Genomic DNA, 9,858 nt, shown 5'->3' with positions numbered 1-9,858 from the left:
GGATATTTATGCAGATCTTTCAAACTCATTCACTAAATCGATGGATGTTTCTTCGGAAGGAGAATCGGCTGGGATGACTAGATCGGATGGAAAAGTCGGGCAGAAGAGGATTCGGTCCAGCAATTGATTTGGAGTTCTTGGTTCTGGTATATTATTGGATGTTATAACTCAATTTCTTGGTGAAAATTGCATAATCTTGATTATTAAAGAGAACAGTTAATACAGTTTGCCTTTGTAGTTGATGCAACTATCTTTGTACTGGAACACAGCATTCCTCTGTCCCCAGATTTGAATCAAGATGAAGATTCAACATTTCAAATATTATATTATAGTCTTCTTGAAAATCTACTTTTCATCCATTGAATAGGACGAGTTTTCCCCCATGCTGTCTGTGCCCCTCCTCCGATAAAATCCTGAATCCTTCTCCATGTGGAGTATTTTTGTATACGCACATATTTCGTATCAAATTCGTGGTGGCCCTGGACTCTTTACGTGAGGATAAGCCATTTTCTATAGTTTAGAGATATCATAATTTATATTTTCGACGGCCCGCGAATACATGTATTTGCACTTCTACAGGGTCATAACTTCTACAGGGTTATGCGTAACCGAGATTGTTTAGAATAGCAACACTGTTCAAGAAATGCGTCAAAATTGAGTATTAATCAGAATGAATGATACATATATAGATTCATTTGGAGAACAATATTCGGGCATGCTCCTCGGTTCATATCCAAAGTTATCCCAAGAGTACTTAATCGATCTGTAAACCGAGGTCATAGTTAGAATCGACCCTAATCTTCATCCGGCTCCAACCCTGTATGTGCATATGTTTACTCCTGTGACTTGTTCATCAACGTAGCAAAGCAATTTTTCCAACTGGAAACGCTCTCTGAGCCATTAACCACCTGTTTATATGAGCAAAGACATTGTTTTATTAAACTAACACAGATAGAACCGAAGAAATTCAAGTGCAAGTTTCATCAATTGCAAAAGTAATAATTTTTTATATATAGCAATATTAGTCCTAGATAAGGGAAACCACAAAACTAAAGAGAAATATGATTATTAAACCTCAAAAATCAATCCTTTTTGGGGAACGTTATCGAGGGCTTCTACACATATGAATGCGGCATCTTCTTTGCTTAGGGTTCCTTTCACTGCACTGCCCTGTCACATACAAATTTAGAGAATCAAGAAAAAGCTCTCCTCTTTTCTTTTTTCTTTTTTCTTTTCTTTTTTTAAAAAGAATAAATTGCCAAGATCCTCTCAGAAGTCGAAGTTTTAAACCTTGTGAAGTAACGGAGAAGACTTAATAAAAAGATTAACTGTTCAAGAAAGGCTCAAGTTCAGCCAGACAAATCCTCTAACACAAGAATTATCATCAGCTGTGCTGGGAGAGAGACCTCGTGAAGGTCGAAATATGAACACTAACTACACCTAGTGACAGAAAATAATCTTGATCAATCAATGGAATCATGATCCAGAAGATGGGTTTTTAGACCTGCTTTGTTCAAAAATTTTCCCAAAACCTCTACTGTACCTCTTCAAAGCTGAAACCTTGCTTCCCTCCAGGAGTATTCTTTAGGTCTCCAGTTCTGATTATTGTGTAGGGGACTCCACAAGCCTTTGCAACACTTTCATCTTGCTCGGCTAGTTTTTTCGCATTGCTATTCATGGCTGCTTGAATTCCAGTTCTATCCCTATGGAGAGGCAACTGAAAATTTCACGCACTTACAACATCCAGGATATTGTTAGCTGATGTCGCGGTGTGAATTATTTGATAATGATAAGAAGATACCTGAGATAACAAGATCACATGCTCTACACCTTTCCAGCTCTCTATATTACATAAGAATCCTTCCTAAATAAAGATGGGCGATAAAGATTTATGTTAAAGAATCAACACAGTTCTCAAACATAGATTCTGATACATACATTTGGACATATCAATGCACGAACACCTCTAAGAGCTTTTTTCAGAAATGTCTTATCCTTCGTATCTCCAGTCATAGGCTTCAGAACAATGCCAATCACATAAGAATCAGGGAAAATCGAGAATAACTAAAGAAATGTCAGAAGCCATCTAAATACTGTTTGAATGACTCGGAGGCATGAACCTCAACATAAGTGCCAAATGCTTCCATGGAAACTCGCTTATCCTTCACCAGAGTTTTTATTCGAACTCTTTTGACGATGAGTGACAGTATGATCATCTGTAGAAGTAAAAACATGAACCTCAGATTCAAGAAGTATAATTAGGTTGCTCAGATCAAGTGCTCGCTCGCGACAAAGCAAATCTTCCACTGCATTGCACACATAGAATCACCTGACCAATGTCATTGTCTCCATCAGTGACTAGTACCGCATCTCTGATTTCCTCTTCTTCTGCTTCCAATATAAAGACATGGATACAAGTCATTCTCAACAAAAATAAGCACAGGAAAATGTGTGTACTGCCCATAAACAAACTTGGGGAGGGCTCACCCCATTACATTCTCCGAATTTCTTTTAACTATTGTATAATCTTTGTACACTATTTACCATAAAAATGCATGCACTGCCCATTAATGGTTTTAAATGGGCGTCCTAAATAAGATTTTATCTCCCCACTCTACATGAAAATGAATACAATGGGTGTATACAAGACAAGAGAAAAGAAAAAGAACCTGGGGTATCTTCTTCTTGTAATGCATTTTCATCCTTTGACATGATATCAGGCGCCCCATACCATTTTCTCAACTTTGGACCCCCTTTATCAATTTATTTAAAAACAAAAGAGTAAAATATCGATAGGATTCAAAAAATACACGTATAAGCCAAATTGCAAAAGCAGTTAAAGTGGAACACCTTCAATATAATCAAGAATTTGGTCCATGAAACCCAGCTGTTTCTTCTTGGATAAAAAACAAGTGAATGAAAAGCCCTTTTCAAGTGATTGAAAACCGAGCCGTTTCTTCATGAAAGCGGCATGAGTCGGAGATAGTGGAGCGAAGGAGAAGGCGGAGAGAGTGGAAGCAGAACCCGCCATTGATTGATTAGCTCTGCTTGATTGTGAAGTTCTTATCTTTCCATTTCTCCCTCGTCCATTCGTTGCGCTTAAGGGCCTTGCCACAGCCAGGATTCAAATATTCAATTCCCTAATATTTTATTTTATAATTGATATTTAATAATTGTAAATATTGGCGACCACAATTTACTCCGAGCTCATTGGAGGATTCGATACCGGAAGTGATTGAAGTGCGAGTTTTTTGGGGACAATTTTTTTTTTGATCGGAAATCTTGTATCAATTTCAATATTAATCAATTTTTTTTGATCGGGGTTTTTTTGGACACAATTAAATTACACATAATTATGGATTTTCGAGTTCGATGATGAAGGTTTGCTAGAATCTTATCCATACCAAATCTGATACGTGATTAAATTATAATCTATTATTTTTATTTTTATTTATTTTTATATTTATAAATATTTGAGTTTCATTGTGAATTTAAATGACTATATTTTTACATCATGTTGTAAATTTTGTTTGTGCTTAATGAATTGAAATTAAGCAGTGAAAAGCTCGAAAAAAGGAAAAGAAAGGAAAAAAGAAAAACCAAAAAACTAAAAATAAAAATAAAAAAATATTGGAAAATATAGGCGCAGGGGCGCCAAAAATCGTGCCCCTGCACCGACCCTGCTGCCTGGGCATTTTCCAAGGCGAGTAGGGGGCGCTTAGGCGCCTGAAAATGGCGTCTAGGCGCTAGGGGTGGCGCAGGGGCGCCTAGCATCGGCGCCCTTGCTTGGGAAATTTTCCAGGCACGCGGGAGGCGCCTGTGCTCCTGTGACACTTTTTCACGAAAAAGTGCATGATTTTTTCGAGTTTTCTGATGTTTTTTGACTTCTTTGGCTGGTTATGATCTGTTTTTTGGATCAAAAGTTATACCACATGTTGAAACAACATGTCCCTACATGAAAATAACTTTAAATATCATATTAAAGTTCATTTGTTTAATAATTCACAATCATTCTGCACACATCTTTCTTCTTTCTTCTTCTTTCTACAAGAGAGTGTTTATAAAATTTCTGGTGAAAAAACTAGTAATTTACAATGATGTAATCACAAGTAGAAGTTGTTGTATCTTGGAAGAAGATGTAAGCACCAAGAGCGGGCCAAAATCTTTTAAGAAAATCGTATTCAACATGAGCCTCAACTGTTGAATTAATTTCTGTTTTTCTTCTGCCATATTCAAGTTTTTCCTAATACACACACGTACAAGCTTAAGAAGATTTTCTGAATAAAAACTTGAAGATGACATCATCATCAACAACGACGAACACTCCTGTGACACATTGAGAAAATCCTGAAAAATTTAATGGAACAGACTTCAAAAGATGGCAATAGAAAATGTTGTTCTATCTCAAAACTTTGAGTTTGGCCAGATTTCTGAAAGAAGATCCTCCTTCCATTCCTGAAGATGAAATCGATTCTCGTAGAAGGGCCGCAGCAGACGCATGGAACCAAAGTGACTTACTTTGCAAGAACTACATTCTGAATGGACTAGACAATGCATTAAACAATGTGTATTGTCAAGTCAAAACTGCAAAAGAATTGTGGGATATGCTTGAAAAAAAATACAAAGCGGAGGATGTTAGCCTTAAAAAGTTCATTGTGGGATGTTTCCTAGATTTCAAGATGGTAGACTCCAAATCTGTAGTGAGTCAAGTGCAGGAACTACAAGTACTACTGCACGAGATTCATGCAGAGGGGATGAGTCTAAGCGAGTTATTTCAAGTTGCTACATTGATTGAGAAACTCACTCCTTTATGAAAGGACTTCAAAAACTACTTGAAGCACAAGAAGAAGGAATTGAAACTCGAAGATCTAATCACAAGACTGAGGATTGAGGAATATAACCGTGCTACTGAGAACAAGACAAGTAAGATGGCTTCAAAAGTTAATATTGTGGAATCGAGCAACAAAGGGAAGAAGAGAAAATTTGTGAATGAACAGCAACCACCAAAGTATCAAAAAAAGTTTAAAGGAAACTGTTACAACTGCAGAAAACCGAACCATATGGCAAAGGATTGCAAACGCCCAAAGAAATGAAAGGAACAAGAAAACATATTTCAAGAAAGGTCGGTACCTTTTATTAATTTTTCTGAACTTGATTTCATTGCAGTTGTATTCGAGATGAATCTGGTGGACAACCCAAAAGATTGGTGGGTTGATACGGATGCTACCCGCCACATATGCTCCGATAACGAGATATTTTCCACATACACTCCAACTTCTGGGAGAAAATTATTTATGAAAAACTCTGCCACATCGGACATTGTGGGGGTTGGAAAAGTCATCTTGAGAATGACGTCCGGAATGGAAGTGTAGTGACCCGCACCGTGATCACCTACTAATCAGAAGCTTAAGCATGCAATTAAACAATAATCTAAAACAGAGTAAATGTGGAATAAAAAATAATACCAGGTAAGAAAAACCTAGTGTTCAACCCTGCTAACCAGCCTTGGTCACCACCTAACCTCCCTGTCCCTAGGAGAACTACTTGCAACTACCCCCCATAGAATAGGGCATCCAGCCAACAGAAAACAACCGAAAGTGAGTCTAACATGCTCAGTACGAGAGCATGAGTATACACTATTATATGCGCATAAATGCAAATGAACTGGGTACCAAAACACTCAGGTCAAGAAACTAGCTCATTGACCGGGCCCAGGGTATATAGCACGCTGCACCGTCACCTCAGGAGGTGGCTTATATACCCAGTGGATAATGGTGACCTGATACTAGTACAAGTGTCCAACCATCACGGTGACCTGACACAAGACTTATGTATCAAACCATCCACAAACTCGTAGGATGAGCGCCCTACTACAGGATACATCTAAGGTAAAGGCTCAATATGTTCATGTATGCAACATACAGTCGTGACATGCTGTATATAAAGACATATAAAACATGCAATCACATAATCCATGCAAACACATAATGCATGCATACTCAATCTGTATATCTCGAATAATACTTTTGTACCTTTCTAAGGTAGATCCTAGAAGCTCCCCCTCTAGATCCAAGCCTATCATGCAACACTACAATGCATAAAATAACCGTGCATTACCTAGCATTCAAAACATCAGCTACTAGGCTCTAAAAGCCTTAATTAAACTATAGCATACTCCCTATTTAATATAGGGAACCAAAAACATACCTTCGTCCATCGTCAGCCTGCTGATGACGCATGCCCCAGAGCCTAGGCATAGCCTAGCTACGACCCCTGGACGCCTCGCTAGAGCTCCGTTGCCTGGCTACTACTGCGGACGTTGTCCGCTATAAAAATACTACTTCCTACTCCAATTCTTAAAGAAAGAGTCCCAAAACCCTTAAAATAGAGCCATTACCGGGAGAGGATAGGATTGAATGATTTCAAAATGAGCCATCATCGTCCCTATTTATAGGCAGAGATCGGACGGTCCGATCCCCGGTTCGGACGGTCCAATCTATGCATGTGTTAACACGTAGCCTGCATGAAACTTTGGACGGTCCGATCTCCACTTCGGATCGTCCGATCCTACACGTCCGAGACACTTGTAAAATCCTCCTTGCCACTTGTCCCGGTGACACATTGGACGGTCCGATCTACACTTTGGATCGTCCGATCCGGCCATGTGACATCAGCAATGACATCATTGTCTACTCGAGATTTGGGACACCTGTCCCTGGGTGAGTTCGGACCGTCCGATCTCTCCCTCCCTCCGAACATCATTCTAGCCTCCGAATTGTCCTGGTTCGAACCCTCCGAACCCAGTTCGGATCTTACGAACTGCCCGAGCCCAATAAGCCCATTAACTATTTTTCGGGCATTCTGGACCCAAATCTTTGGTCTGTTAGATCTTATTAAAATCCCTTAATCTTGATTTATTAAATCTAGACATGATTATCAACTTAATCTTGTAAAATGGAACCGGGCTACTACATTCTCCCCCTACATAAGATATTTCGTCCTCGAATAATCTTAAGTATTGAATGCAGTTAACACTAAATAAACATCTGAACATTTTACAAATATAACTAAAATACAACAATTTTCAAAGCAATCTTGAAAATTATGTACGCATACTGCACTCAAGTTTCCAAGTGGCTTCTTCAGTGTCTTGATACAGCCACTGAACTAGAACAAGAGAAATAATTCTTGTTGCGTGAACTGTATCACTGTCCAATAATCCAATTTAACCAATAATACTCTAAAGATATTTTTCAGGTAAATCAACTATATCAATCCTTAGTTGAATTAATTATGTTCCTACAACTTGTCGCTCCCCCACTTATTCCCAAAACAGTGGAGTATGACATCATCATCCGTACAATGCCTCGAATGGTTTCACACCATTATTGTTGTACGCGAAATCAATCAGTGACAACTAATCTTGCCATGCTGGACCAAAATCCAAAGAACATGCTCGCAACATGTCTTCAAGAGTGCTCTGGGTGATATGTTGTACTCAAACTGAGAGTACTCATAGCGCGCTGAAGACTCCTCAAGAACCTAGAAGTAAATCTGGGGTCTCAATCGCTGACTACGCTCACAGGCACTTCGTGCAATCGAACAATCTCCTGGATGTACAAACGTGCATCCTATAAAAACTATAGTCCTGGTTATAAGGAATGAAATGTGCAGACTTGGTGAGTCGGTCCACCACAACCCAGATAGCATCACAATTCCTCGAGAACACCGATAAATGGGTCACGAAGTCCATCGTGTTCAACTCCCATTTTTACTCAGGAATATATAAACTGTGAAGCATCTCCCTTGGTCGTCGGTGCTCTGCCTTGACCTGTTGATACACCAAACATCTAGAAATATACTGATACACACTTCTTTTCATTCCTTTCCACCATAATTTTGTATTCAATTCCTTGTACACCGAAAGGATTCTCATACTTTATGACTAATACTTGTCATAACAATTGTGACAACGTCGTTGTCTACAATTCTTGATTTCCTGAACCCTTCAGATTCTCCTTTTGGAAATATAAATATTCCGTTGACTCAAAAGTCGATTAGTACAATCTCTATTACTAATATAATGACATCTATCTCATAACCAGAGATAATACCTGAAAATGAAAATACTGGTTATCTTGCCACGGATAATAATAATTCCTTTGCTGAATTCTGACTTGCACTACTAGATGAACAAAACCGTTTCATCCCTTTCTGGAAAAGTCCTTAAATCAAAACAATCTAGCTAATCCGTGACTCGATCTCATCGAATCAAACTTATCAATGGTCTAACGCATCCATTAGACATCCCGAAAAATTAGAGACAACAATTCCGTTAGACCTGGTAACTTTAGATCTTATTTGTTGTGATTTTTCCATGTCTAAATAATTGATCCTATCCTTTTAGTACTCATTGAAATTCAAACACTTGCTAGATCAATTTCTGACACTGAAATCCCAGAAGTACTGCAAAAACATTTCTGAGTACCACTTACCAGGGTACTGTATTCATCCAATTAGCTTCTTCCAATGATTAACAATTTCACAATTCAATTCTTAATCACCAAGAAGTGAACAATTCCAATCGTTCTTTCTGCAAAAGAACATTAAGCTCCCCCCCATCACGGGGTCACAACATCTGTATCTATCACGGATAAATTAAAAGCAAAACTTCTTATCAACTCTCCTTAAGCAGAAGGAAATCCAAAAGCTGAACTAGTATACCCCTTGGAAACAATTATGTCTATCTCAGACTGCTTCAGATGATAGTCACAAGTAGACACTGGGAACTAAACTTGCACCATTTTAACTTACTATTTCAAAGAAAACATGAACACCTAAGTGCTCATATTTCACTATCCAAGTGAATTCTCATACTGCCAAATCCATGTTGTAACTTAGCAGGTTCATGACATCCGTCAAACCACTAATTAGATCAATCATCTGATAGATCTCAAACTCTTCTAATGCAAAATGTTATTAGTCAGGAAACATTTCTCCCATCATAGTTCTATCAAAAAGATCAAATATCTTTTCAAGGTTATCAAACTGACACTAATTTATACTTTATCATAACTGTTGCAATGATCTCTAGACTGAGTAAATTTTCCCATCCCCTTATAAAGTACAAAATACTTCCAGAATATCATTTGAAATATACTCCCGCATGTCTAGAATTTGATACCAGCTCACGTCTCCCATTATAAGTTATCATATTGTCCTGATAAAACACATCTTTTCTTGACAACACATCAATTAAATTTCAATTATTACAGGGAAACTTACCTAAGTAAATTCATCGCTTATAATTTCCTGTTCATCTAGTAATCAAGACCCTGATCGGTAATTATACCTTTGATAGAATCAGACAATATTGTTCAAACATCCAGGTTCTCCCCCAGTATCGCGTGCGAAGACTATCCGTCCAGAATATATATTTGTCAAGAAATCCTTTCAAGACTATTATATCCACAGAATCAATATCTGTATCTCTGATAAAGTTAGACGATAACTCATCTCATCCCTTGGAACTAACCTAGTACCAAGTATAATTCCAGAAGACTCAAATAAAATCTTAATATTCCCCTAATAGTTATACCTATTGATATGACTGTGCATACATCGAGACTGGGGTAAGTCTTCCTATAATGCCAAATTGGAATAGAAGAATCCTTCCAGAGTACACCGGCATAAGGTCGCACTTACTATACCATCTCAAACCTGACAGTCATCAGCATCCTGGCATAACTCATCCCTGAGTCTCTGATATTATGCAACATTCCTATCCGAACCAAAATCACTAGTCAAGGAAAATTCTTTGCAAAAGCACAACTCAAATCCCGAATCTGCAAGCATCTG

The 9,858-nt window shown here is 38.1% G+C and overlaps 1 protein-coding gene across 4 annotated transcripts; it reads right to left on the bottom strand.

Annotated features, from left to right (window-relative positions):
- Positions 1-147: 147 nt before the first annotated feature.
- On the bottom strand, positions 148-3,106 carry LOC140880120 (uncharacterized). Of its 4 annotated transcripts, XR_012149590.1 has the most exons (10): positions 2,851-3,106; positions 2,670-2,753; positions 2,330-2,391; positions 2,121-2,216; positions 1,939-2,016; positions 1,802-1,864; positions 1,544-1,717; positions 1,330-1,440; positions 1,075-1,170; positions 867-908 (listed from the first exon to the last, which is right to left on the bottom strand). XR_012149590.1 is itself a non-coding variant. In XM_073284248.1 (9 exons), exons 1-9 carry the CDS (start codon positions 3,029-3,031, stop codon positions 834-836), a joined length of 909 nt encoding a protein of 302 aa, XP_073140349.1. In that variant the 5' UTR covers positions 3,032-3,106; the 3' UTR covers positions 148-833. The 4 variants fall into 4 exon arrangements, 3 of the variants coding, with proteins under 3 accessions (XP_073140349.1, XP_073140350.1, XP_073140351.1); XM_073284248.1 differs by lacking the exon at positions 1,330-1,440 and having other exon boundaries at positions 148-908; XM_073284249.1 differs by lacking the exon at positions 1,330-1,440 and having other exon boundaries at positions 148-908; positions 2,330-2,388.
- Positions 3,107-9,858: the final 6,752 nt, after the last annotated feature.

Source organism: Henckelia pumila, chromosome 2 (assembly GCF_033568475.1).
Source record: "Henckelia pumila isolate YLH828 chromosome 2, ASM3356847v2, whole genome shotgun sequence".
In the NCBI taxonomy this organism is placed as follows: domain Eukaryota; kingdom Viridiplantae; phylum Streptophyta; class Magnoliopsida; order Lamiales; family Gesneriaceae; genus Henckelia; species Henckelia pumila.
The sequence above is the reverse complement of the archived record's forward strand: the minus strand, read 5'-3'. Positions and strand labels throughout refer to the sequence as shown.